This window comes from Ambystoma mexicanum, chromosome 4q, assembly GCF_040938575.1.
Source record: "Ambystoma mexicanum isolate Mex_15411 chromosome 4q, UKY_AmexF1_1, whole genome shotgun sequence".
Lineage (NCBI taxonomy): Eukaryota > Metazoa > Chordata > Amphibia > Caudata > Ambystomatidae > Ambystoma > Ambystoma mexicanum.
The window spans coordinates 331827191-331854969 of record NC_090928.1 but is presented as its reverse complement, the minus strand read 5'-3'; the positions used below and the strand labels follow the sequence as shown (position 1 = coordinate 331854969).

At 45.3% G+C, this 27779-nt stretch overlaps 1 protein-coding gene across 5 annotated transcripts in view; it reads right to left on the bottom strand.

The window, feature by feature from the left end:
• The window catches only part of RASGRP3 (RAS guanyl releasing protein 3), a 702554-nt gene that overhangs the window by 83468 nt on the left and 591307 nt on the right, over positions 1–27779 (bottom strand). For all 5 annotated transcript variants that reach the window (XM_069607912.1, XM_069607913.1, XM_069607911.1 and 2 more), the window contains 2 exons: positions 19697–19812; positions 14219–14366 (listed from right to left, as the gene is read on the bottom strand). In XM_069607912.1, the coding sequence (XP_069464013.1) occupies positions 14219–14366; positions 19697–19812 (264 nt within the window). The remainder of the gene's footprint in view (positions 1–14218; positions 14367–19696; positions 19813–27779) is intronic.

Below are 27779 nucleotides of genomic sequence, written 5' to 3'. Positions count from 1 at the left end.
GATTCATGTATATCCACAAAAGAAAAGACCACAGAAGACCTGATGTGTTCAGTACTATCAGTGACACCAGACCCCAAGAGGAACCAAGGGTCAGGGTAACGATAGGAGGCAAGATATGTTTGTTTCTTATAGACACTGGAGCGACTCATTCCTGTCTACAAGAGGGAGGGACATCAGGAGCAAGGTTAGCAATCAGCAATATAAAAGGCCTGCTAGCAGCCATTCTAGCAGAGAGGGCTGACGGCATTTGGAAACAAGCACGGTATTCGAGTGTGATTGCACAAAACATGACACACAATGGAGCACCATTTAATAATTGCAGAGCCGACATATGGCAGGCGCTCAGAGTACAAGATCCTGAAACATTGGCCATTGTGCGATTATGACTACGAAAATGGGTGAGGATGAAGATCATGTTGCCTTTATTCAAGATAATAAAGAACGCTGGAGCCTCGAGATGACAGAACCGTGGGATGAAACAATGGCATTATTTATTCAGATTTTATTCCAGGCACTAGCCAAGCCAGTGCAGAGGCAGAGGAAGAAAGAGGTTGGGAGGGGAGCAAAGCCATGGCCAGAGATACAATTGACTATCGTGCATCATTGCCAATTGTTACAGGAGAAGAACAAAAAGAAAGCTGAGTGTAGAAATCAAGAGAAAGTGAAGATAGTTCCGAAGAAATTTCCAAAACTAGCCATAGAGGCTGCAGTATTTACTAGCGGTGAACGTGTGGCACACAAGAGATACGACCTATGCAGCAAAGCAATGGAATGTATCCTATGGATCACAGTGCGTACAATTTCTGGCCACGAGGTAGGGGGAATGGACCTAAGGGAGGGCGAGGTGGATTCCAAAGCCCTCAGGGAGGATGAGGATTTAATGGCAGACAGCAGCAGCACTGCTGGAATTGTGGAAGGCTGGGATATCTTGTCCGAACATGTAGAAGTAGAGGGGGCATGCAGCAAAACTGGCAAACTCCAAGAGGAGGGATGGGCTATGTTCCACAATACAATACACAGCCACAAGAGTATTATGCTCAAGATCACACACAGAATCAGACATGTACGCCACAAATACAGCAATCGTAATTGTGGTTGCTCAGTGTATGGTGTTGGTTCTGGTGTTTTTTCTTTAGGGTTCTCCAAGTCTGACCATTTTACCCCCTTTTCTATGCTTGAGTCTTTCAAAAACCTGCATGTGCTCTCTCTTAACACACTCTCATTTTCTTCGCATTCTTCGTCTGACATCATTATACTCCAGACTGTATGGCTGTCGTCCCTTTCCACATCATCAAGATCTAGTTTACCTAATGACAACCTTTTGTAGTTGTCTGTCATAATGTCATCTGTCCTACCCCCTGTTTCCCTCGATAGAGATCCTTCGATATTCTCTTTGGTTTTGTACCCATATTTATCCCCCATTTTCCTAATTAAATCACCAATCCTTTTCCCTATGCCTTCTGCCTCATGCTTGTCAGCCCATGTTTGTATTCTCTGTATCCCTTGCAGCTCCCTGCTGGGCTGTTGTGACCCTCTCTCTTCTTTCCATCTTTCTCGTGCTTTGATCAGCACCCTTTCTCTTTTAAATAGAAAATCTATTTCATCATCCCTTTGTCCCCCACTCCTGTTCACCTATTCTTCCCGCTCCCATCTAATACCGCAGTCCGGGAGAGCTGCACCCTCCTTTTCACAGAGCCTGGCCAAGGGGAACAAGATTGATTTATCCCTGTTAATTTGAAACCATGATTGTTTCCTAAAATTGCCCAGAACTTCTTAAATAATCAGTATATTTACTAGGATGTCATTCACAAATAAGAAAATATCGTCCGCATACAACGAGATTGTATGCCTAACTCCACCCACAGTGATACCGTCTCGAGAATATATATCCAAGAATACCTAGCTAGATGCTCCAGAGCCATCGAAAAACAGAATAGGTGATACTGACAGCCCTGTCTAGCACCCCAAATGAAAAACTGTAGCAAAGACACTTAAGTTCCCATCTTCGCTCTAGCCATTGGGCTACTGTACAAGAGTCTCAACCAGCCCATGATCTTATTACTGAATCCATAAGCCTTCAGAATTGTAAACAGTCATGACCATTCAAGTGAATCAAAAGCCTTAGGGTAGCGGGATTGAAGGAGTAGAAAACAACTGAAATCTCCCCTCCTCCCAAATATACAGATCCGACCTGTGACCCCCCGACCAATTGTTAATACTGAGGGAAAATAATACTTATGATCGGTATTGGGGGCGTAAGAGTTCACCACACATATATCCCTCTCCTCCAATTTACCCACCACCGCTATAGTCCATACTTCAGTGTCTCAGAGTGTCCTCTCAACGTACAGAGGAACATCCAGGGCAACCCATATCATAACTCCCGTAGCAAAATTGGAATACAAAGCAGCAAACAGCCAACTCCGCCCCATTTCGATTCCAACTTCTTCAACTCTGTTCCCTGTAGATGTGTTTCTTGTAACAACACCGACTGCACACCCTGATGTTGCAAGAATCTCCCTACCAGCAATCTCTCCCCCCTATTGCCCAGGCCCCGTACATTTCATATGCCTATTTTAAGCCGACCACCTCCCATTTATCTTAATATACGTATCTTGAATTATTCTCAAACATCTCAAGCATGCCCCCTCTTTCCGCCAATTACAGTGGTCCCTGCTATGATCTAATCCTCTGATAAAAACTTTCAAACATGAACATTCCACCCCTGCCCCCAAATCCCTTATACTGTGCCCCCAGTTCCCAACCCTTTAACAGCCCCTCTTCCACTCTCCCTATTCCCCTTCCACAATCCATAACCAAAAATGATCAAAGAGTTCCTCCATCCACCCTGCATGTATAGTGGGCATTGGTCACGGGGTAGATCATCCTTCCTTCTCATCCAGCCCGATCCCGAACTGTTCGCATTATTTTATCTTCCTCAAGAGGTTTTCCAGGGTATGATACCCGCATCCAGGGAATCAGAGTCATATCAATCAGTACCTCTCGTTCCATTAGCCTTCTGACCCATGTTCATTTCTCGTCGTTGAGTTCTCACCATTGTTCTATGTTCATTCTTTGCCTGTTTTATTTTCGCTGCACTTTTTGATGACATTTGTTTGCTGGAAAAAGTCATAATTTTTTTTATTTGGGGGCTGGGAGGTCCCCCTCTAATCCCACCCTCCCCTATTATGTATTCCCCATAAACCACCCCACCCTACCCCTTATATGCCCACCTCCCTCATATTTTTTGAAAGTTTTTTCGGCAAAACTTGTTCGACAAAAAGTGCTGCAGAAGAAAAGCAGTGGATGAATGAACGACGTACCCTCATCCCCCCCTTAGGGGCAGTCATCTGCGATCATCTGTCTAACCAACCCCATGCATCCTGCCTGTGGTGATGTAAAGAAGAGCAATTTTCCATCTACAATTACGAATAGCTTTGCTGGAATAGTTTCATGTAATGCAGGTTCATTTCTTGGAGCCAAAGCCTCATAGAATCATACGCTCTTCTCTGTCTCTGGGCCGCTGGCGTGAAATTCCGGGAAGTTGAGTATTATTCCATTGTTGACCTTGAAGTGTCCCGCTTACCATTTCGCCTGTAGAATTGCAACTCTATCCATGTGTCATGGCCACTGGTCAAGGGCCATTACCTTTATGCCCCAAATGGTCCAAATAGATCCATTCCTGGCGCCTTTGGGGCCAGGCTCATATGAAAGTGTGCTCTGCACACTGTGTGCCTAAGGCACGTGCATCCAGGCCGGGCGTGGCCATACAGAAGCACGTGCAGAAGTCTGAGGGAGTGGTAAGGTGGGGCCAAAAGGCAGGGCTTAAGGGGAGTGGCTGGGGCCAGGCTATATAAGCCACCCCCACCCGCATGCAGGCACTTCGTGTTAGTCTGCTGTGTGCAGCGTAATGCTTACCGCTGTCTACAGCTCCTTACCTGTTTCCAGCTCTGCACGCTTTTCTTCAGTCTCTGGAACTCCATCTTCAGCACGCACCTACCTGACTCCAGCTACACCATTGCTCAAAGCGCAGCTAACCTGATCTCTACTCTGCAGCTACAGCACGCATATTACCTGAGTCCAGCCACGCCATTGCTCGAAGCGCAGCTAACCTGATCTCAACTCTGCAGCTACAGCGTGCATCTTACCTGAGTCCAGCCATGCCATCGCTCGAAGCGCCGCTTACCTGATTCCAACTCTGCAGCTTCCACGCGCATCTTACCTGTCCCTGCAAATCCAACGCCTGCAGCGCCTCGCATCCTTACCTGTTCCGAGCGCCCAACGACACAGCAGCCATCTTCCGGCTCAGCATCCTCACGGATCCATCCATCTGGCAGCCGACAGGTCCTCTGATAACCGATCTCCATCAAGTGCCGCCAGGCCGAACTTGCAAGGGAAAAAGAACGCACAAGGTTAGCAACTGCATAAACATTTAACGCTTGGCCGCGCAACATGCAAACCTTGTGTACCATCCGGAAACCCAACATACCTTCTAGTGCGGTCTTCCAAAATCCCCTCTGGCACCGTTTGAACTCGCTTCCATCACTGCAACTCCGCGTGGCCATCTTCACATCTATTGGGGAGAGAAGACACATTACAAAATCACGGACAATAATCATTGGGGAAAAATCAATACAAAAGGACACGGACAATAATCACTGCTACGAAAAACTTACCTTCAAGGTGGATTGGTCACAGCCGGTCTGGACTACCACGCACATGGACCAGTGACGCAACTTGGTCCATCAACGGCGCCCCTGCTGAGAGAAAGCAGGACGGAGAGCACATCCTTACAAAGCAACAGGTGAGATCATATGGGAAAACGCATGCTCACCTCATTCTGGAACGAAAGGTTTGAGGGGGATCGCAGCTCAACCGCAGCATTTTCATTGCCTCTTATCTTCTCCCAAGGGTATTGCCAGCAACCAGAGCAGTCCACACTACAGCAGCTGGGGGTAAAGCCTGAGCCAGAGGAGTCCAGTCCAGTGAGAGATCCAATTGAGTCCCAACGTCCCTGCAGAGACCAGGTGAGCGTAACAGAACGCGAAGCCTCTCTGAACCTCTGCCTGGGCGTTATGGACACCTCGGAAACTGCCAATTGGCCCAATTGCTGGGGGAACTACGGGCCGAAGTGCATGCCTCCAGACAAGAGACTAATGCCTTAAGAAGAGATCTTATTGTCGCCTGAGAACGAACTGATGATCTGGCGAGACAGATGCTTCAGACTTATGCAGGGCAGGTTCCATTACCCGCAGTCCCACCAACCCCTTTGCCACAGCCATCACCACCAGTTCAAGTGGTACTCCCGGGGGCTGTGCCTTTGGTCCCACCCAAACGTTTCACTGGTGATCCCAACAAATACGCCATATTCATGAACCAGTGTCGTCTTCACTTTTTGTGCCGCCCGGGGGCCTTCCCTAAAGATAGTGCAAGAGTTGCCTTTGTGCTTTCATATTTAGGAGGCAACGCAGCGGATTGGTCCATACCATTAGTGAATCAGGATGATCCACTACTTTGCAACTTTGAAGACTTCTAACAGGAACTGGAAAAGTTATTTGCTAGGCACACCCAAGGACAAGCCAGAGATAACGAACTATTGTCCCACAGACAGGGAAACCATGATCTGCTGACGTATATTGCCACCTTTAATTGTCTTATAGCACAAACCAACTGTCCCGAAGAGAAGAGGACTACACTGTTCTATCGGGGATTGTGTGGGAACTAAAGGATGTACTAACTAGCCCAAGTGGTCAATCCTCCCGAGTGTTGTGCAGAGTACATTAATCTGACACTACAATTGGACGATAGGTTACAAGATCGAAAGATGGACCGCACAAGAACTGAAGGGAGGTCAGTTTATATGCGACCCCGGGACAGCCAAGTCAGGACTCATGAACCCACCGAACCCATGCAGTTTGGAGCATTACGAGCCCCTATTTCCAAAGCAGAGAGAGAAAAAAGGAGGCAAAAACAACTCTTTTTATACTGCGGCAAGGCAGGACATTTCCTTCGAGATTGCCCAATAAAGCCTCCCAAGAGAATTGTAGGGGCAATGGACAATTGCAATGATGAAAAAGAACAAACCCTGGAAAACTCCAATGCCCGGCAAGCGTAGGGGTTCACTTGTCGAGCGAAATGAAGAAAGTTGTACAGACCTTGCACCTGGTCATCCCGGTAGTTCTGGTCCATCACCGGCAAGCATCAAAGGTCCACACCTTGGAAGCGTATATTGATAGTGGGGCGGTGGGAAATTATATCGATCATAATCTAGCCACATGGATAGGCCTTCCTCTCCAGAAGAAGCTCCAATCGGAAAACATCACCGCAGTGGATGGCTCTCAGTTGACATCCGGGCCAGTCATGCAACATACCGACAAAGGTATTCTGATATGTCAGGACGGTCATCGGGAAGACATTTATTTTGATATTATTGGGGCCCCCCAATTCCAGATGACTTAGGAATGCCATGGCTAGAAACTCATAATCCCAGGATAGACTGGCGAACACAAGTGCTGACCTTTCCTCAAGAATGCGCCAAAAGCTGCTACCACAAGGACCTGAAGAACCCAAAAGTCGAGGCAAAAATGATCCTGGGGCTCTCTGGTGCCTTAGCCCCGTAGTACCTGGACTATCAAGACGTGTTCCAAAAAGAACAAGCAAACACCCTGCCCCCACATAGACCTTATGACTGCCAGATCGACCTGGTCCCTGGAGCACAAATCCTGTGTTTAATGGAGCAAGAAAATCAACATCTGAGAACCTACCTAGAACAGTACCTAGCTAATGGATTCATCCTCCCATCTAAGTCTCCTGCTTCCTCAGCTCTCTTCTTCGTAGCCAAGAAGGAGGGTGACCTTAGAACGTCCATAGATTATAGGGCATTGAATCAAATCACTGTTAAGAACAGATACCCTCTGCCACTCATCGCCGAACTACTCGATCAAGTGAAAAATGCTTGAATCTACACAATATTAGACCTACAAGGAGCCTATCATCTCGTGAGAGTTAAAAGGGGCGATGAGTGGAAAACAGCATTCTGAACCAAATACAGACTTTCCGAGTATCAGGTGACGCCCTTTGGGTTATGCAATGCGCCGGCGGCATTCCAGTTCTTTATGAACGATGTATTCCATGAACTGTTGGATGTCTGCGTCCTCGTTTACATCAACGATATCCTGATTTATTCACAGTCCAAGGAAGATCATGTTGGCTATGTAAGGGCACTTCTGGAAAAGCTTTGTCAGCATCGGCTGTTTGCCAAATTAGAGAAATGCTTCTTCCATGTCACAGAGGTCGATATTTTGGGCTTCATGCTTACTCCACAAGGAGTTCATATGGACACACGTAAAGTGGAGGCTATTCTTCAGTGGCCATCCCCGACAAATACCAAAGGGATGCAAAGCGTGCTCAGGTTTGCTAATTCTTACAGATGGTTCATTCCAAGATTTTCACAGATTGTCCATCCAATCACCTCTCTTCTAAGAAAGAATAAAACTATATTTTGGTCCTCCGAAGCAGAGAACGCCTTTCAGGAATTAAAACAAGCCTTCACCTCAGCACCTATACTCTGACATCCCCGACCTGACCTGCCTTACGTGGTCGAAACAGATGCCTCCAGTGTTGCCATGGGGGCAGTATTATCGCAGATGGACCTGGAGACAGGGTAGCTACATCCCATAGCATTTTGGTCCAGTAAGTTTTCTGCACCAGAAATGAACTACGCAATCACTGATAAGGAACTCCTACCAATTAAGGGAGCCCTCGAAACCTGGAGACACTACCTTTTAGGGGCAAGACACATGGTCACTGTTATCACAGATCACTATAATCCACAATATTTGAAAACTGCTAAGGCTCAATCTTCACGTCAACTTTTCTGGGCTCTTTTCTTTGCCGAATACGACTTTGTTATAACTTACAGACCAGGAGTGTGTAACGGAAAGGCAGACGTCCTATCACGCATGGGAGAGGACAAAGACGCCTTTACTGCATCTAAGCCAGTAGCCATTATTCCCGAAGAACGGATTCAAAACCAAATTGCTACAAACGCCTGTTGGGAAGACTTGAAGACTGATCTCCAATCTCAGATGGATCAGACAGCCCAAAAAGAATGGTTGGGTAAGGGTGACTGTAACTCCATCAAAGATAACCTACCCTGTTTTCAAGGAAGACTATATATCCAAGACAAAGAAGTACAAACCAAAATAATAGCAAACTATCACGAGTCGTTAGTGGAAAGACACCCTGGAAATGCGAAGGCTCGGGCCAAGATCCATAAAAACTATTGGTGGCCTACCCGGAGAAGAGATGTTGCCCAGTTCATTGCAACTTGCGGCATCTGCGCACAAAACAAATCCCAGAAGTTAAGTCCCGCAGGGTTGTTGCATCCATTTAAGGTACCACCAGCACCATGGCATACACTGTCTATGGACTTCTTTACCGACCTGCCACCCTGTGATGGGTTTAATACAATCCTGGTCGTGGTAGACCTATTCTCCAAAATGGCACATTTTATTCCACGAAAAGGACTTCCCACTGATGCTACTCTGGCCACAGTATTCCTGGAACAAATTGTGAAATGACACGGTTTCCCATCTTTATTGATTTCTGATCGTGTAACTCAATTCGTCTCAGCTTTCTGGAGGAGGTGTTGTAAGCTAGCCCAAATCGACCTTCGTCTATCCATGAGTTACCATCTCCAAAACGATGGTCAAAGGGAAAGCACCAATCAGACTTTGGAACAATACCTGAGGTGTATGTTACAGTAAACAGAAGGGTCCTGGAAAAGCATTCTCTGGTTAACTGAATTTGCCTGCAAAACTCTATCCATATTAGCACCCGACAGACCCCATTCTACACAGTGAAAGGTCAGCACCCTAGGATAACCTCTTTTGATCCACTAGACAAATTGGAACTGCCAGCAATCACTTCATTACATAAAATTATTACTCAGTCCCTTAAAGAAGCTACTGAAAACTTGAACCGAGCCAAGGAACAACAAAAGAAATTTGCAGACAGACATAGAAGAGAGGCCCCACAGGATCACCTCGGGGATAAAGTATGGTTGGCATCCAAAAACATTCCATTAAAAGGACCCCGGGACTTCCGTCCAAGATACCTAGGGCCTTATCCCATCAAAGCCATTATTAACCCTGGTGCCATGAAATTGGATTTACCAGCCAACATGCGAATCCATCCGGCATTTCATGTTTCTCTTCTAAAACCGATGAAATCTGACATTCGGATTTCAACACCACCTGAACCAGAGATCATTGCAGGTGAACCAGAATATGAGGTCAAAAGTATTCTGGACTCCAAGAAAGTGTGATCAAAACTATACTACTTGATCGATTGGGAGGGCTACGGGCCCCAAGACCGCACTTGGGAACCAGTCAAATTTGTCCATGCTCCGCGACTAATCATACAATTTCACAGAGACAATCCCACCAAACCAGGACCAGGAGGAAGAACCCCTGTGAGAGGGGCCTTGAGGGGGAGTGCTGTCATGGCCACTGGTCAAGGGCCATTACCTTTATGCCCCAAAGGGTCCAAATGGACCCAGTCCTGGCGCTTTTGGCGCCAGGCTCATATGAAAGTGTGCTCTGCACACTGTGTGCCTAAGGCACGTGCATCCAGGCCGGGCGTGGCCATACAGAAGCATTAGAAGCATGTGCAGGACTCTGAGGGAGTGGTAAGGTTGGGCCACAAGGTTGGGCTTAAGGGGAGTGGCTGGGGCCAGGCTATATAAGCCAGCCCCACCCGCATGCAGGCGCTTTGCATTAGTCTGCTGTGTGCAGCGTAACGCTTACCGCCGTCTACAGCTCCTTACCTGTTTGCAGCTCTGCACGCTTTTCTTCAGTCTCTGGAACTCCATCTTCATCATGCACCTACCTGACTCCAGCTACACCATCGCTCGAAGCGCAGCTAACCTGATCTCTAGTCTGCAGCTACAGCGCGCATCTTACCTGAGTCCAGCCACGCCATTGCTTGAAGCGCAGCAAACCTGATTCCAACTCTGCAGCTTCCACGCGCATCTTACCTGTCCCTGCAAATCCAACGCCTGCAGCGCCTCGTATCCTTACCTGTTCCGAGCACCCAAAGACACAGGAGACATCTTCAGGCTCAGCATCCTCACGGATCCATCTGGCAGCCGACAGTTCCTCGGATAACCGCTCTCCATCAAGTGCCACCAGGCCGAACCTGAAAGGGAAAAAGAACACACAAGGTTAGCAACTGCATAAACATTTAACGCTTGGCCGCGCAACACGCAAACCTTGTGTACCATCCGGAAACCCAACTTACCTTCTAGGAGGGTCTTCCGAAATCCCCTCGGTCACTGTTTGAACTCGCTTCCATCACTGCGACCCACGTGGCCATCTTCACATCTATTGGGGAGAGAGGGACATTACAAACATTACGGACAATAATCATTGGGGAAGAATCAATACAAAAGGACACAGACAATAATCACTGCTACGAAAAACTTACCTTCAAGGTGGATTGGTCACACCCGGTCTGGGCCACCACGCACATGGTCCAGTGACGCAACGTGGTCCATCAACGGCGCCCCTGTTGAGAGAAAGCAGGACGGAGAGCTCATCCTTACAAAACAACATGTGAGATCATATGGGAAAACGCATGCTCACCTCATTCTGGAATGAAGGGTTCGAGGGGGATTGCAACTCAACCGCAGCATTTTCATTGCCTCCTACCTTCTCCCAAGGGTATTGCCAGCAACCAGAGCAGTCCACACTACAGCAGCTGTGGGTAAAGCCTGAGCCAGAGGAGTCCAGTCCAGGGAGGGCTCCTACCGTGCCCCAACGTCTCCACAGAGACCAGGTGAGTGTAACACCATGAAATTAAGCAATTTGGCAACTATCTGTCTAGGTTGTCCTCTGGTGGCAGGGTCTCCCTGGCACCCTGTGCACAATTTCCACTGTGAAAAGCTATGAAAAACCCTTCAAACATCAGTCTTTCCACATATAATTCCACACTGGATCCTTCCTCGCCTTCCAGCCCGCCGACCAGACGAATGTTATTTCTGTGAGAATGGCCTTCTGTGTCTTCCTCTTTAGTATCTAGTGCTTTTGTCGCTTCTATTAGGCCTCATACTTGATTAGGCAGCTTCGCTAGATCATCTTCCACAGTGCTCTCTCTCTACTCCACCTCAGTCACTTGCTCGCACATTTTCCTCAGATCTGCTCTCACCTGGGAGACATCTACTCCAACCTCCTGTATTTTCCCTTCCAGTGACGTTCTTGATTCTTGGATTGCGGCCATTAGTCTCTCAAACGTAACTCCTTTCCTGGCTTCTGTGTCCGTTCCAGCCGTTTCGCTCTCTCATGATCCCCCTCATTTATTTGTGTTTGTGGCTGGCCTAGTTCTCTATTTTTCAGTGTCCTTTCTGATTCTTCTAACAGGTATAATAGTGGTATTTCCAAAGATATTCTCTAAGTGCTGCCAGAGGTGCGTACACCTCGTTCATAAACTAAGCCCCTCTCCCTGTGCTGTGCAGGCTTTCACCTCACTCCTACATGTGTACCATGGGGGTGTTGCACCCTTGGAGTCCTATGGACAAAAAATGCTCCAGTCACTTATGGCTCTCATCCATGTACTAGCAAAAGGTCTCTTAATCAGTACCCGCCCCCTTCCTGTCAGCGCCACCTCCAGTGGAGTTCAGTAAATGTTTTCCAGAAACTCCAAATGGTGCCCCACGTTGTCTTAGTGCAGCACGACAGAATGTCACCTGGTGTCCCACTCTCAAGCGTGCATGTAGCTGTACACTCCAGGACCCTTCCCCACATGTTTCAGCTCCTCTGCACCTCCTTAGTGGTGTTACTTGCGTTCGCCAATCACCCTTCTCTGCTCGGCGTCTCCTTAAAGTGGATTGGGCATTGTCAGCGCTTCAGCTCCTGCTCTCCTCAGCACTATATCTTCTCTCCCCATTCGTGTCCCCGTCTGGTCACCAGCCACCTTCACCTTCCGTGCGGCCCGGGCCACCTTCCAAACACCTCTTACTTCAGTGTTGTTGAGTCACCGATCTGCTGTTCTTCCCCCGGCAGAACATCTCCGGCTCAAGATGGCACTTGGGAATGTGGAAACACCACGCCTACTGCTTCCTATATTGAAACTCCGATTCAGCGGGGCTGCAAGTCTCGTCTCTGTAATGGGCTCTTCTAGGGCCACACTAAATGCTGAAAAGAGCTCCTAAACCATGTGCTAAAAAGGATTATTGATCTGATAGATCGCAATGCACCCCGAGAGCTCAGATGCAGCACATCTGCATCGAACGGCTGCTGGACAGGGTTACAGTTAGTTAAGTAGTATATAGACACACACATATTAATATTGAAGTCAATGCTGAAGTAGACTATTTACACGTCTGAAAGCATCATCTGTACCCAATAGCCCGTGCCAGCATCACAAATGATAATATTGGCCCTTTGTTTGAAGGCATTCATTGAGGCTTATTATTTTTATTATTGTTAACCAATGCATCTCCAGGAATTAACACGTTGTCATAATGTTGTCTTCAATGACTGTTCATCACACAATGAGCTAATAGTTGCTTTCGCCATTACCGGAAGGGATAACCAACATCTTCTAGCATTGCTGATGGCACCAAAAGGGCAAGATACAGGACTACCAGGCTATTTCGGATACGACCACGGTTGGTGCATCAGCCGGATACAGATGGCTAACAAGCTAATATGTAATGATCATGTCAATTAATGCTGGGTTTGGTCTTTTTCTTGGTACTGCAGCTTTGCTAGATCAGCGTCCCCTTAGAATCATAAATAGTGGTCAAGCAGAGAAGCTGTGATTAATTCCCAAGGGCTGGACCAGCAAAGCCTTGCCGTGCACCCCTAATGTGGTGCACACGGGATGTGTCAGGCTCACAGGGGTTCATCTGCCCCATTATTAAAACAGGTTGTTGCTGAGCGCAGCAACTGTGCTCGGGAATAGCGCAGCACACTCTGACACAGCAGTGTGTTCACCCAGTGGGGCAGCCAGCCTGACTTTGCAAGAGGACTAGAGCACCCCTCTGGCGGAGGTTGGTGCAATGCACAACAGCACACCTTGAACCATCACTGTCAACTTCCTCCCCCCCACTGCCAAAGGGTATGTTGGGCTGCCACCTTTTGTGTGGCACACATTCAGGGTGTTTCACTGGAAAGTAATTGACCATATATATATAGACAATAGGGATTCCCTAATTTGACTGGGACAAGGCCCCTTTTTAAGCGCAGACCCACTGTTTCTGCAGGCACACTTTTGATATTATAGAAGGGGCCTAGTGCATCCACTGGAGTACAAACTGCACAATGGGCCTCATTACAACTGTGCCAGTCTGGAAACACCAGTGCCGGGAAGATAGACGCCCGTAATTATTTTCAGGTCTGGCGGCAATCCGCCGGTATCACTGACATGCTTACTGCCAGACCCGTAATGAGGCCCAATCTGTGGTAAGCGCAAGGGTCGCACATTGGCTCATCCGACCTGGATCTCCTGCTTCCACACCAATAGCCAGCCCTCCCTGTAAAATAAACCATACACATCACAGGGGCCCTTTTTTCATCTGGCCCCATTTCTTATTCCAAGCTATGGCAACCTATATACTGTAATTGAAAATAAAATCATATGTCGCACACACAAAAAATGGACAGACCTCCACACTTGAATTCTGATGCATATTGTCCTAGTTGAAACCAAGGTCCTGATTTACAATATTGTTTTAACATGGGAAAGAAAAATTGATTCTTTTTTTAAAAAATCAGGCCCCAAGAAGTGTTCGATTAGTTAAGGTAAAGTGGAATTTTGTTTGGAGCAGGCAGTATACATGTTAATTTATCAATTCATGTTTATTTAATTGGTGATATATACACAGTGGATTGGCTTCCAGGGGAAGAAGACCACCGACTGCGGTCTTCCAACTTCCAGTGAAGCTTCGGTGCTTTTAGGCCACTATGGTGGTGATTTGGTGCAGCACAACATATTTTGAACATAACATAAAACAGCACAGAGGTATAAGTACCAAGCAGCACTGCACTGAGTTACACTTGTTCCATGGAAGCACATATGCAATTGTTTCATCATCATGCCTAACTTTGAAACTAACTGAATATGCCATTTTGCGTTATTGCACTTTTGTTATCCAATAAATAAACAAATAAATGAATGAATGAATTAATGCATATTTTCTATCGCCCAAACTTACAAATCCAGCACAGTGCTCGCAGAAGGTTGGCTTCAGGTATGTCATCTCTTGAAAGTTGTGGAGGAAGCCAGGGCCCATCTTGCACTGCAATTGGGACTTGGCTCTCAGAAAGTACGCCATCATCTCGTCTTTGCTGATCAGGCCGTCCCTGAGGGGGAGAAGGAAAACATGACATCACGGCTGATGAGCGCATCTGACACGTCTGTGTGTTTGCCGGAGGCAGCCTGAAGTAAACACCATGTCCCTGGGATGAACAGGGCCTCTGTGTGCTCGGCCGCAGAGACAGCTGCCAGGCCGAGGCTGAGGGGCATGTGCCGCCGTCTCCTGATAAACTCATGACGGGCTGCTGTTGGGCGCTTGGCATTCGCACTTTGCAGCGTTCACCCCCAAGCGTCACTTGTTAACATCAAGAAACAAACACGGACAATAACAACATCTCGACTGACCATGAATTGTCACATCTGTAGCCAGATTATCTAACATTTGCACTGGGACAAAATAAACAAAAAAAATGCAAATGCACACAGGGCCGATTTTGCAGTTTAATTGGAGCAAACCGGTTTTTTCCCTATCAATATCAATTAAAAATATCATTTCCAGGCCCAAAATGAATCGGACTGTTTTTCTCTTGTGTTTGCTGCATAGAATAAAAATAAATGTGTTTACTACATTTCGTTCTCATTTATGCATCAAATGTATGTTTAAAAAACCTCCTTAATGTGGCTCAGTGATAACATGTATAGTTAATACACACCCTCTATTAAAATCCCCTATTATACAAGCAGGAAAATTGGTGTTCAAATAAGTTTAGATAACCTTTCGCAAGATGCTGTTACTGATGCCATAGACATGGCCCCCAGCCATTTTGTCTGATTCCCCGCCACTCTATGCACCGCCAACACTGCAGCTCATTATAAACCTGTGTTTTTATGTTGAGAAATCATTTGTTGTCAAAATGTACTTTGATACTGTAGTCTAGTGGCAGTAGTATGAGTTTCCAACTGTACTCTAATTTTTTGTGTCCATTTAGGCTTTTGGACAGTTTGTTTGACTATGTTCCCTTTTTCACTTTCCTTGAATAGAAATAATTACTATCAAAGCCAACAGTTATGGCGTTTGCTCAGTGACATTACTTTTTATGTTGACATTATTTTATGTGTTGCTAAGTACTATTGTAGGCCCGGGTACTCACACACACTGCAAGTAGAGGCTTCCATGCAGAGTTTTGCAGCTGGTACTCTCGTTCCAAGAGACCACAGAATGTCTATCCCATGGAAAGCAACACCCTGACCTATTTGCGGTGTAAGGAAGTCCAGAGCTACTAATCAGGGAAGGCAAAAGATGGTGCAGGTTCTAGAAAGAGGGTCTCCAGAACGATTTGGCAACATCTGAATGGATATAAAGGTCAAAATAAGAATGTTACTAAACCCATCCAAGAAGTGGAGTGGGTGAATTTTGTAACTGGGCAATTTGGTACGGGTGACGACTATTAACTATCTGTTGTCGCAATAAATCGAGGAAGCTTAGCTCTTAAATATGATGCTGACATGCTGATCGGGCTGATACAAAGGTTGAAATCCTTAAAGGCACCTAGGCCTAACGGTTTGGTAAACGTGGTTATTAAATGGGACACCACGACATGGGCGGTAGTGCGACATGGGCGATAGTGCTGGAATGACTCATAGATAGAGTAGTACAATCAAAACCCGTTCCACGATCAGGGTGCACGTCTCTGTTGGTCCCAATGTATAAAGCAGGTAATCGGCAGGAGCTTGTTAATTAACAGCTCCTGTCAATGCTGGACGTCACTGGCAAACTATTTGCCTCTGTGCTCCTTAAAGCATTACAAGAATGGGTAGATAGGGAAAACATTCTGGACCATGTGCTGGTTGGATTTCGAGAGGGGAGCTCAACCGTTCATAAATTGCTGCTGATTGATCAGATAATAGGCAGAGCCAGAGTGAGAAGGAACCCAGTGTTGTCTGCAGCACTTAGCGATTTCCGGGCTGCATCCCAGTACATCGGGTTAAATTATGGGCTAAATTGACCGCGCTGGGTTGCCCTGGAGACTTGCAATCCCTCGTCAAGAGGCTGCACACCTCTACAAGTGCAATGGGAGGTTGGACATTGGTGGGGCCTTCACTGCATCCAGAGTAACAAAGAGGCGGTGAAGCAGGGTTGCATGTTGGCCCCACTCCTGTTCAACCTTTACCTTTCGGATCTGCCCACAATATTGAGAGGAACATTGAATTACCCACCAAAAGTTGGTCAAGTGCACACACGCAGCTTACTATTTGCAGATGATCTAGTTTTACTGTACCATACTTGTGATGCACTGAATTCCTCGTTGAAGACCCTGGAACATTATGCAGTCAGGAACGACCTTGAAATCAACCCCTCAAAGACAAAGGGGATGCAGATTTGCAGTAAACAGTTACAGCACCCTTCTATATGGATGGTGGGAAGACAACTTGAATATGTAGACAGTTACCAGTATTTGGGAATAATTATAGAGGCTGAGAGCGGATATAAACGCCTAGTCAAACACAGAAGAAGAAAGGCACTCCCGCTCATAGCCTTGATTGTAACATTTTCAAGGGGAACGTCAGGATTTACCATGGACGGAATATTGCGGTTGTATAGGCAGTGTTTCTATCCGTCCATTCTGTATGGATTAGAGGCTCTCACAGGTGTGGACCTAAAATGGTTGGGAATTTCGGAGAGGTAGCTTTGGAGGAGAATCTTGGCATTGCCACCTTGTCTGCCAATTTATGTCATAAGGCTTGAGACTGGTTTCATGTCACTTGAAGGTCAAGTTATGGAAAGGAAAGACCTGCTTTATTTTAAGACTTTGAAAGAACCAATGTACTGAAGATTGTGAGTTCACTCTTTTCGTCTATTGAATTGTTATCTGTTGAGAAGTTCTAGCTTGAAGCCTTGTTTAAAACGATCCCTTGGTCGCCTACCCAGCCCAAGGATCTGTCTATCTTATGTCGGAAGTGGAAAGTGAAGATGAGAGCCTGGGTCTTCAATGTTAATTATGATGAACTAAGGAGGCTGAAAACATATGTGGATGTCTTTGAGAACATGCAGAGATTTCTTACCCACTAAAGATATTTAATAATCTGCCCATTTGTGAAGGTTCGCAGGTTTATTCTATTACTTTGGGTCAACCAGCTACCAGTTCTGAGTATAGAAGGCCAGAGACTTGGAGTAACTTCGGAAAACAGATCATGTCACGATTGGCAGTAAAATAGAGACGGCAAGACAAGTACTAGCTCTGCCACTGGACAGGAAAGAGCTTGGAGAGTTTCTTTATTGTTGTGATGCCATCAAGAGTCAGGACTTCTGGAAATACTGCCTTGGCACTAAAAACGCTTTGCTGCACAACGCACTTCATAGAATATGGACAAATGTTGCTGTGAAACTAATATTGATAGATTTTAACTTTTGTAACACAAAAACTTTTATTGTGTGTATTTAAATTATATGTGTTTACATTTTTTGATCAATACGTTTTTTGTGACCATTTTTGTATGTGAAAAGTTTCTTTTGAAACCAAACCACATTAAATAAATTAAATTCAATAAATTAAATTAAAATGAGTTTGCCGGACAAACAAAGCCATTGTTCTAAAGGATGCTCCTTGCGTCCTCTGATAAGTTGTTAAGAAGATCTTTTTGTTAAGTTACGTCAAGAACAGTACAGATATCTCAGCGGAACCCATACGTACAGAGACACAGACCCACTGGCACCTACCAACCAGGTACACATCTCTCCTGGGCTAGAGCTTCCATCATGGGTAAACATTCCGCTCACTCACACTTCATTCTACGAGTAACCCCACACTCCATGCATCCAGGAAGACCAAATATAACAACCATCTTTCAAAAATCACAGTTAACAGAACTTCACCTTTGTGTATTGGCCTTCATGAGCTTAAAATAGGCTAATGGATTGGTTCTCCAATGGAGGTTTTTTTGGTCAGACCGAGCCACAAAACACTGCTATGGCAATGTATATCTCATGCCATGTTATTTTATCGGCTATATGTAAAGGGCAATGCTTGCCACTTGTGTGGGTGCATAGTGCAGAAGACAAGAGTCTGTTATTCAGTGGAAAGTTTCCCATGGGCCTAGTGGCTTTGGGATTGCTGTCAGATGGGGGAGTGTTATAGGCATGTGCACAGTTTATTTGGTGACTGTTGGATGTGGTGTATAAGGTCCGAGTCAATTTCTTGAGGCATGATGTCGATGAGGTTGATGTTGTTGGATGCGGTGTGTAGTGGGAATCGGTTGGAGTTATTGTGTGGTCGGAGACTCTCTGTGTCTTGCTCAAAATGCTGTATACTGGGAGATGTGGTGGGTGTTGTTGGAAACAATGCATACTGTTAGAGCTGCGTTGTGGTTGGGATATGTGTGTGCTATGGAAGGTATGCTTGTATAGGCCGTAAATCAAACTGACACACAGAAGTGGCAGGCTGTCAGAATAATAACAGTGTTGAGTCTAACCTACACTTAATACCAAAATAAAGATGGCATATACATGTGATTGGTCAACCACAACACATTAATCAAAGGTAATGATATTGAAAGGAAGCAGCAATCTATGTTTGTCGAATAGCAAACCTGGAGTGTTAATTAATCTAAAGCTGTGCAACCCGGGCAGTGCATTGACATTTTATTGTACCACCTTTGGCCAAACATTTGTAAAAATAAGATAGAGGCCAAAAATGTGACACAGATGCCATGTAAGATTATGGACTTACAAGAGAGGATTTCCGGGACACACATTAGCAGCCTTGGTGTAACCTGTTACTTGCACATGTTTGCATAGGGACCTGTTTCCTTACTGATATCATAAATGGCAAAGGAAGTGGCCATGGCCTGTGTGGAGAAGTGGACTGTTTAGTTGCCAGGAGGTGTTTTCCAAGTTGAAAAAACACAGCCCACAGAAACAGAGTGGCGTCTCATAGAGATTCACCGAATGAAGATGCGAAAAAAGTTTACAAAAGGCAGGAGATGCACAATGAGGTGGAGAGAATTGATTAGACTAATTAGGGGGTAAAATGTGAGAGGGTGTGCGATGGGGGCTTCTTCTGATGTAGGACCGTCTAAAGGGTTCACGTGTGGGGGCAGTAAAAAGTGGAATGCCTGGACGTGGTATGCATGCACAAAATGGAAAAAACAACGTTTCATGAGTAGCGTCCATTGGCGGTGGTCTTCAACCAGCGGCAAGAAGATCTAGAACCAATTGGTATTCAGAGATCTGTGCCCGACTAGATAAGCATGAACTTGGATCACATGTTACTAGGAGACCGTGCAGGTGACGACATTTTTGAAAACTGGGCAGACCAATTTGTTTTAATACCACAATATCTCTAAATGTAGATGAGAGATCATCCAATGCTGGGAAGCAGAGAGGGACACATGCTTTGTTATGGCAGGTAAACAATGGAGAGCAATGCAGAAAACTTACTGGTCCATGTCCAGCACGCAGAAGGAGTCCAGGAAAGGGAAGTTAGCAGCAATGCTTTCAAAGTCTTCTTGGGAGATGTAGCCATCATGGTCGTGGTCATAGTTCCTAAAGACAGACTGTTAGAATGGTGAGACATGTCAATACTTACATGAGGGCAAATAAGAAATAGACAAAGGATTCTATCAACAGTGATACCCACAGTGTAAAATATTGTGCGGATAAAATGCCCTTGATCCGGGGTCTACAACTTCTGGCTCTCCAGATGTTTTGGACTATAACTTCCATGATCACTAATGGCTATGCAGGATAGTGCTGATGGGAGCTGTAGTCCAAAACATTAGGTTAGACAAAGGTTTCAGACCCCTGCCCTTGCCTTTACACAGCTTTTTATTGGGTCAGTCTTTTAGTTTAGGCTCATGATGCAGCACCATGGTGTCAGTCTGGGCCTGTTTGACCGCAGGAACAGGAAGTGTGCATGTGAGTACAGCAAGACAGAGCGGACCCTCAGAATGCCTCAGATTAGCTTGTGCATGCTGAGAGTGCATGGACAATGTGTGCAGCATCTGATTGGTCGCAACCCCTGAGGTAAGGGTTCAGGATATTGTCTATTTAGATCAGTTACCATGCTCCGTTTTTAAAGATCCTTGCAGCCCGTCTGGGCATCCTCTGGGCCCTCTTAGTGAGCGGCGGGGGTAGCCAAACAGTTTGAAGAACACTGCTGTAGTGGATGTTGAAAACGTGAGGTGTGGGATGCCCAGACCCTTAACTTAAACGCTACTTTGTTTCCTGGAATTAACAGGAAGTGAGTAACTCGTCACATCAAGGAACCAGGGGCACAATCCCCATAAGAATACATAGAAAATATACTGGCACTATTCGGAATTCCTCTGATAGAACCTGTGAATTAAAAGTGTGTAATAACTAGTTTGCCATTTTATGTAACCGTGGCTGCAACCGTTTGTGAGGTGATTATGAAAATAATGGCAACCCTACAAGAAACCCTCCTGTATACGTACATACGCACACACTCAATGCTCTTAATTTTTCATTATGTCTCCAGATGTTTTGTACTACAGCCCCCAGCAGTCCTAGCCACTATAATCAATGTATGGGGTCATGGAAGTTGTAGTCCAAAACATCTGCTGAGCCAAAGGTTGTAGGCACCTAACCTATATGGACTCAGCAAACGTTTTTTGCTGCTTGGGCCTTTCCCGTTCTACCCATTCCTTTACGTCTCAATTTTATTTTGGGGGGTATTTGAAGGTCCACATATTTTACGTGGAAAGCTAGGATGCCGTTGGATTTTAGCACAGTAAAGTTGGTAAACGCGAGTTCTGTGACTGGGAATTATGTCATTGCCTTGACGCAGCCATTTTCAATCAAAATGGCTGCAGACGCAATATATAAACACAATGATACATGAAGATAGAGGTAATTCAACCTGTTTGAAAATATACATTGTATGATCGGCTTTAAGTCTCGAAGAAAACCTTTATGTGAAGCATGAGCACAGGAACATATGTCGAAAAAGGATTCTCTTTGGCCGTCTTACTCTGGGGCAGGTGGGACTGGTTTTGTTTTATCAGAACATCTCTATAGATTAATCATGTCCATGCTGTCACTCTATGGCGTGTAGTACTTACAACATGAAGAACCAGCAGAGTACATACAATTATCAATTTCTGTTATTTACGAACAGATCTTAATTTCAAAGGTACAATTTAAAAGATATTTTCAGGCCCAAAAAAGCAGTCCGACCAACATTAAATGATGTTTCAAAAATGTGCCTGCATATAGTACAGATATGCAATTACAGCACTAGTGTTATACATTCAGTTCTTTATTTGAATTTAATTATTCATTTTTATCTTTTTAAGGTGCAAACATTTGACTGAAGTTATGGAAGGTGCAGTGCAGATAGATCAACCACCGTGGTCCAAAAGCAGGCACTTGAGTGGCCTACCCTCTCACTTGTGTTCATAGTATCAACATCTACTAAGAAACTACATCATGGTGCAAGAGTTTGAAATTAGTGCAGAGACAACTTGCCGTACACTTTGAAAATCCATTTGCAGAAAACATAAACCAATGCTTTGCAAGGTGGCGAGGAACCTGAAAGCTACAGCACACGGATACAACCATGGCCTGTTTCCCCATGCCCAAGGTATGGCCAAAGGCTAAAGGCCATGCCTGAGCCCCTGCCAAAAACCACCCAAAAAAACCACTGGGCCTTGCGTATGGCCAGGCACAGGAGCCACTTTACCTCCACTGTCCATGGTGACTGGCCACATTGCCTGGAGTATGACCGCCTCCGGCAGGACACCCAAAATAGCCCCAGGGGCCAAGCCCAGTAGCTGCTTTACCCTCAAAACAGGCCCGTGAAACATCACGTCTGTCTGCACTACACATACACCTACAATATGTTTCTCAGATGTCTTGTAATAGACCAAGAGGAGTTTTTACTCTGATGGGTAGTTTCCTGCGATATCCTTTGTGATGTCATCAGTGATTTCATCAGTGTGCCCTTGCTTGCAGGGATATCACTGATAATGGAATAAGTGATGTCACAGGTGATGTTTACGAAGTTTAGGAGTTTGAGGTGGGATAGAGAATACTCTTCCTTTCCATTTATTTCCATCTTCTTGCGAGAAAAGTGATGTTCTCGCAAGAACTCGATTGCCCTTTTGAAGTTCGTCACAGGATTGAGAACGTGGTTAAAATGATATTAGGAGCGGAGCTTGGGGCAGTTTGCCTTCAGAGTGGATCTTGGGGGAGTAAAAGAGTAGCGTTTGGGCACATTTAAAGTTTTTGGGGGGTAATTGAGGTAATATTTTTTTAATGCATTTTTGTCTTCTCGCAAGTATAAATGACTAATTTGAGAGACTGTGAGCGGTTTGCCAAATTTGCATCACCGATTTCTCATGAGAGGCTCCCTCGTGATAGCTAGAAAATTATTCTGTTGTGAGAAAATCTTGTGGGAAAATCTCAAGAGAACAACGGGGCAGGGACACAAAAACCCCTTTTCAAAATGCCTGGTAAAACATATCCAATATCTCACACATCCTCATCCCGGCTTCTCATTATCACAAAATGAAAATAGGACAGTGTCTACGGACTCATGAAGGGGAAAAAACATTGGTGCATAACTTAAGAAAGATACTTTAGTACTAAAAAAACCTTCAAATTCGTTTATGAAATTGTATTTAAAATGATCTTCAGGTGATAGTTCAACTCAATAAAACCCTTTCTGGTTGGCAGGCAGGCTTTGGAAATGACGCCACTTTAAGTCTAAGCAATACCCTATGGTGCAGCCCGTTGCAAAATGTTGTCATCTACGGTGATGCCCTCTGTGATGTCATCAGCGTGCTCGTGGGCTGCACACGGGGGGCCTTAGAGTTAAGGTGGCGTTGCTTCCAATACTTGCCAAATTTCAAGGAACTGATTGTGTTAATCCGTCGTCTTAACATCGCTTCAACTACAGTTTGGGAGACTTGGTCCCCATAGAGAGTCCATGGGCCACTGGCAAAGAGGCCTGTTGGCACAGCCACTAAGGACACTGCACAAGTATGCTCAGTGTGAGTACTAGAGCAAAACTTACCCTGATGCAAAAATACACGGAAAGTATCTGAATTTGCAGTAGGCAATGATTGCCCCAGCTCCAATACCTTTGCAAAACTGAACTTTGCACCGATGCAAAGTTTTATAATGAGCATCTCGGTCTTCTCCCCTAAACCACTTTCCTTTTGATTTCTTTTGATATATTCTTGGTAAAAGTAGAAATCGATTTTAATGTTGATCCCTTTGTTCTTCGCATACAACTGATATTTGAATGATGCTTCTCCGGCCTCACTGCTGCCTGCTCTTCATCTTGTCCAGACAGGTCTTTGCTGTGGATCCATAAAGGGACTGGATCCTTTGCTTGGGGCATACACCTCTGGTTAACTCCTAAAATAACTTTCCCTGGATATCAGCATGTGCCCTGAGAAATCGTCTGCAGAAGATTAGAGAGCAGGTCTCTCACCCTACATATCCTAAGCCTATAGCTCCCTCTAGCTGTGACAACAAGCAAAGCTATGCGACTTGGACCACTGTATATCCTAAGGCAACAGCTCCCTCTAGCGGATCATTCTTTGCGTTCGTGCAGCCTCTACTGCGCATGACGGCATCCGAAAAACCTACATCTGGCCTTTTATTATAAGTAGATAGATATGCATTAAGCACCTCGCAGGTATAAAGTCAATTGGGTGATATGATGGGCCTCATTTCTTATGTTATGCAATTAATACAAGAAATGTGAACAATATTGAGCAAGATTTGTTCGACTAATCGATAATCTGAAACGGCTGCTTTTAAGATGCTTTATAAATTATCTCTCATCAGAACTGAGGCCACAGACCAAACTCGGTCTACATCAATATTGTAAATTACACAAAATACTTCTGTGTTCTTCATTTAAGAAAACTAATGGTAAAATACACTTTTTCGAAACAGAAATACTGAACTTTTAATTTGAATTGTGTTCATGCATAAATAGAAACTGTATTAGTTCCTGAAGATATTTAAGTCACAAGTCCATACTTCACTGTAATTACTCATTATGCACTTACCTATGCCAAAATTATAACTCATACTTATTAATGCATTACAAATTGTTATTTTACACAGAAAAAGCGAACTGCGTAAACCACAGAAGCATTTTAAAACACACGCTGTGTTTGGAGCGGTGGAGCATAGCTGTAAATTGTAGCTGGCAATTGGCCTTAATATTCGATTGACTAAAGGTGAGCATGGGGAAGGGTTAGGATAGGAAAAGTCGGGGGGGGGGTCCATTCGGTAGGTTGCATAAGAGGAATTTGGGTTGCAGAGAAGGAGAAGGAGGAGAAGGGGAAAGGTGAATGAGGGAGTTGATAAGCACCAAAGAGAAATAGTGGGTGAAGATTGGCACATGTAAAAGTGTGTTTGTGCCAGTCGAAGGGGAAAGGAATTGCTGAAAGTAATTGGAAAATGTGTTAAGGAATACATTTTAATGTACTTGCACCTGTCACTTTGCTTACCTCTCCACCTTAATCAACCCGTCTCTCTCTCTCTCAACTGGTATATTCCCAGCCTGTTACAAAACAGCCACTGCCATACCTCTCCCAAAGTAACCGACTGCTGACTCCAAGAACCCCCATTCTGTATACCATTCGCTCTCCTTCCTTACGACCCTGAAATCCTCAAGGGGGTTGTGTTCAACCGCATAGTCCGCTATCTTGAGACTTACTCACTTGCTGATCCCCTCAACTTTGGATTCCAGTCTAAACATTGAAACTGTGCGCATCAATTTATTATTCTTTGTATTTTTTTATTTTATTGTTTAAATGCACAGATTTAGCTCGAGAGCAGCGGGTGCTATACAGAGTGTGGGTAGCCAACATTTGGGCTTGCAACTTTTAACAGTAGCGCAATACTGTGAGGTCTGTGCGTCGGTATGTGCGTCCATTGGAATTTGTCCTTGGTCAGGTTTTGTTGAAAGAGCCATGTTCTGAGAGATTTGTGCAATTGGAGAATTGTGGAGGCATTCCGAGCTGCCACCGGGATCGAGTTACAGAGGGTGGGTGCATGACAAGAGAAGGATTGTTGGCTGGTCCTCTCTTTGTGGACGGGTTGTGATTCAAGCCGGTTGGTCAATTTGCAGCACAAAGAGCGTGTGCCACAAGAAATGTGGTGCTTTGCCGCCAGGTACACTGGTGTGCTGCATGTAACTGCTTTGTAGATAATCCATGCAGTCTTGAACAGTTTCCTGGCTTGGAGTGGAGGCCGATGTAGTTCGCGTAAGATGGAGTAAGTTGGTCAAATTTCCATGCTCCCGTAATAAAACGTGCTGCAGCGTGGTTGACTGCTTTTAGGGGAGCCATGTGAGCAACTGGGAGCTCTGTCAGGAGAGCATTTGGCCCATCGATGTGCAAGACCACTACGGTCTAGAACTCTGCGGCGGGAGGAAGGGTTGATTTTTCAAAGGGTAGAGATTATGAGCCAGGCTATTTGAGCCTTCTTGGCCATGTGTTTCTGGAAGGACATATTGCTGTCAATGGTGAAGCTTAAGGATTTTGCTTAGTCTGAGATTTCTGGATCAAATCCTTCTACGCGCATGTCATTAAGCCATTGTTGGACAAGTTGCCCAACAATGTTGTCTATATGGCTAGATCTCTAAACACTGCCCACCACTCTCCTCCATTCTTATTCTTTTAGACCTTTCAACTTCCTTTCACACTGTGGATCATCACTCCCTCATTCAAACTATTTTCCTCCTTGCCTTCAAGGACACCATACTCGACTGGATGTCCTCCTACCTCTCTGACTGTGCCTTCTCCATCTCATGGGAGCCCACTACCTCCTCCCGACCAACACATTCCAGTGGGTGTCTCTCAAGGATCAGTCTTGAGCCACTTGTCTTCATCTTATGTAGCTTCTCAATTGGGAAACCCATTTCTTCTTCTGACTTTAACTATCACTTCTTTGCTGGCCATACACAGATACTCTTTACCTTCCTCCCTTCCACTGATGCAATTGCTGAATGCATAACCAAGTGCATAACTGCCACCCGCCATTGGTTGGCTCTACGCTGCCTCATGCTAAACTCTTCAAAGATGGAAGTCATATTTCTACCTGCCTCCAATGCCAAACCCACATTCCCTCTCTCCTCTCTTCCCCCCTTACTGCCTCACCCCCTCACTCATGGCTCACTAACATGAGGTCCTCTTTGACAGTGACCTGAAACTCGACCAGTTTATCACGGTACCTGCCCAGTTTAATGTGGATGCAGCCTTTTCGCCGCATTCAATGAATGGACGTTTTGCCATATTATTCCGTGCCATTTTCTGGTAGGTGCAGGATTAGGGTATATTTTACTTTAGAATTTAAGGTAGTTGATGGCTGTGGTAGAGATTGGGGGCATAGAAGAGGGGCTTGCGCCCCATAAAAAATGCAGCAAGAAAATGCAGTAAAACTGCCACAGAAAGTAGGGAGGTGAATTGTTCATCTGGGCCAATGCAGCCAGGCTCAACCTTATAAACTTTAGAACAATCTGCCTACACTTCACAAACCACTAAACTAAAACCTCATCTCTTTTGTTCTACCCCTCTATCCTATTGCCCCTCTAAACAAAGTCTTCAACTTTGTGACATGCACTCATTTCCACCTACCCTGATCCTCCCTTACCTGCCGTCGCCACGCTGAATGGCTACCCATCCAAAATCGCTCTCTTTAGATTCCTGCCACCCATTTACAGATCCATCTATGGACTTCTCCCCACTATCTCCCTGAAAGCATCGCACTGTATTCTCCTCTTGAACTCCTAGCTCCTATCCGAAACCCGTCAGTAACCCGCCCCTCCGTGTCTCATCCCGCTTTCATTCCTTTTCCCTGCACTCCCCCCCCGGCCATCTCTTTCGGGGAACTCTCTAAAACAACTTCTATCAATGGAAGGAGCAACCCAATGTTCAAAATGTTTTAATGTCCCACCTGTCCCTGGATTACGTTCTAATTCTTATCCCTTCACCACCTGGCATATGCCGTTCATTACAACACCGCTCTTATGCAAAGCCTCCTTATCCCAGGACTGCATTTGCTCTCGGGTATTGCCTACTTTGTAAACCATTTCTATTCAAAATGACACCCTGTCCCGGGAGGATAGCTCAGCGGCAATGTGCTTGCCTTGGAAGCAAGACAACACGAAACAACTCAGGTTCGATCCCTGGGTTTGCGCTTAGAAACCTCGGGGTATTTAAGTGCGTTATATAAATGCAACTAAGACAAAAAACAATTACGCAACTAAAAAAAATATATAAACAATTGCTGTAACAGCGCATCAATGCCTGCGGGCTGTGTGAGCACTTTAAAAATGCAAAAAAAAAAAATACAGCAAAATACAAAAAATAAAAAGGAACCCGCACCATTTAGGAAGGAAACCAATGGACCATTGGAATGCTTTTAAACGATGTTCAGTTATTCCTTTTAGTGAGGGGGCATTTGTTCGAGCTCCTAATTTAAGTTCTTTTAATTTTGGACTAAAAGCTTCTCTACATTGATTGCAATGGCCCAA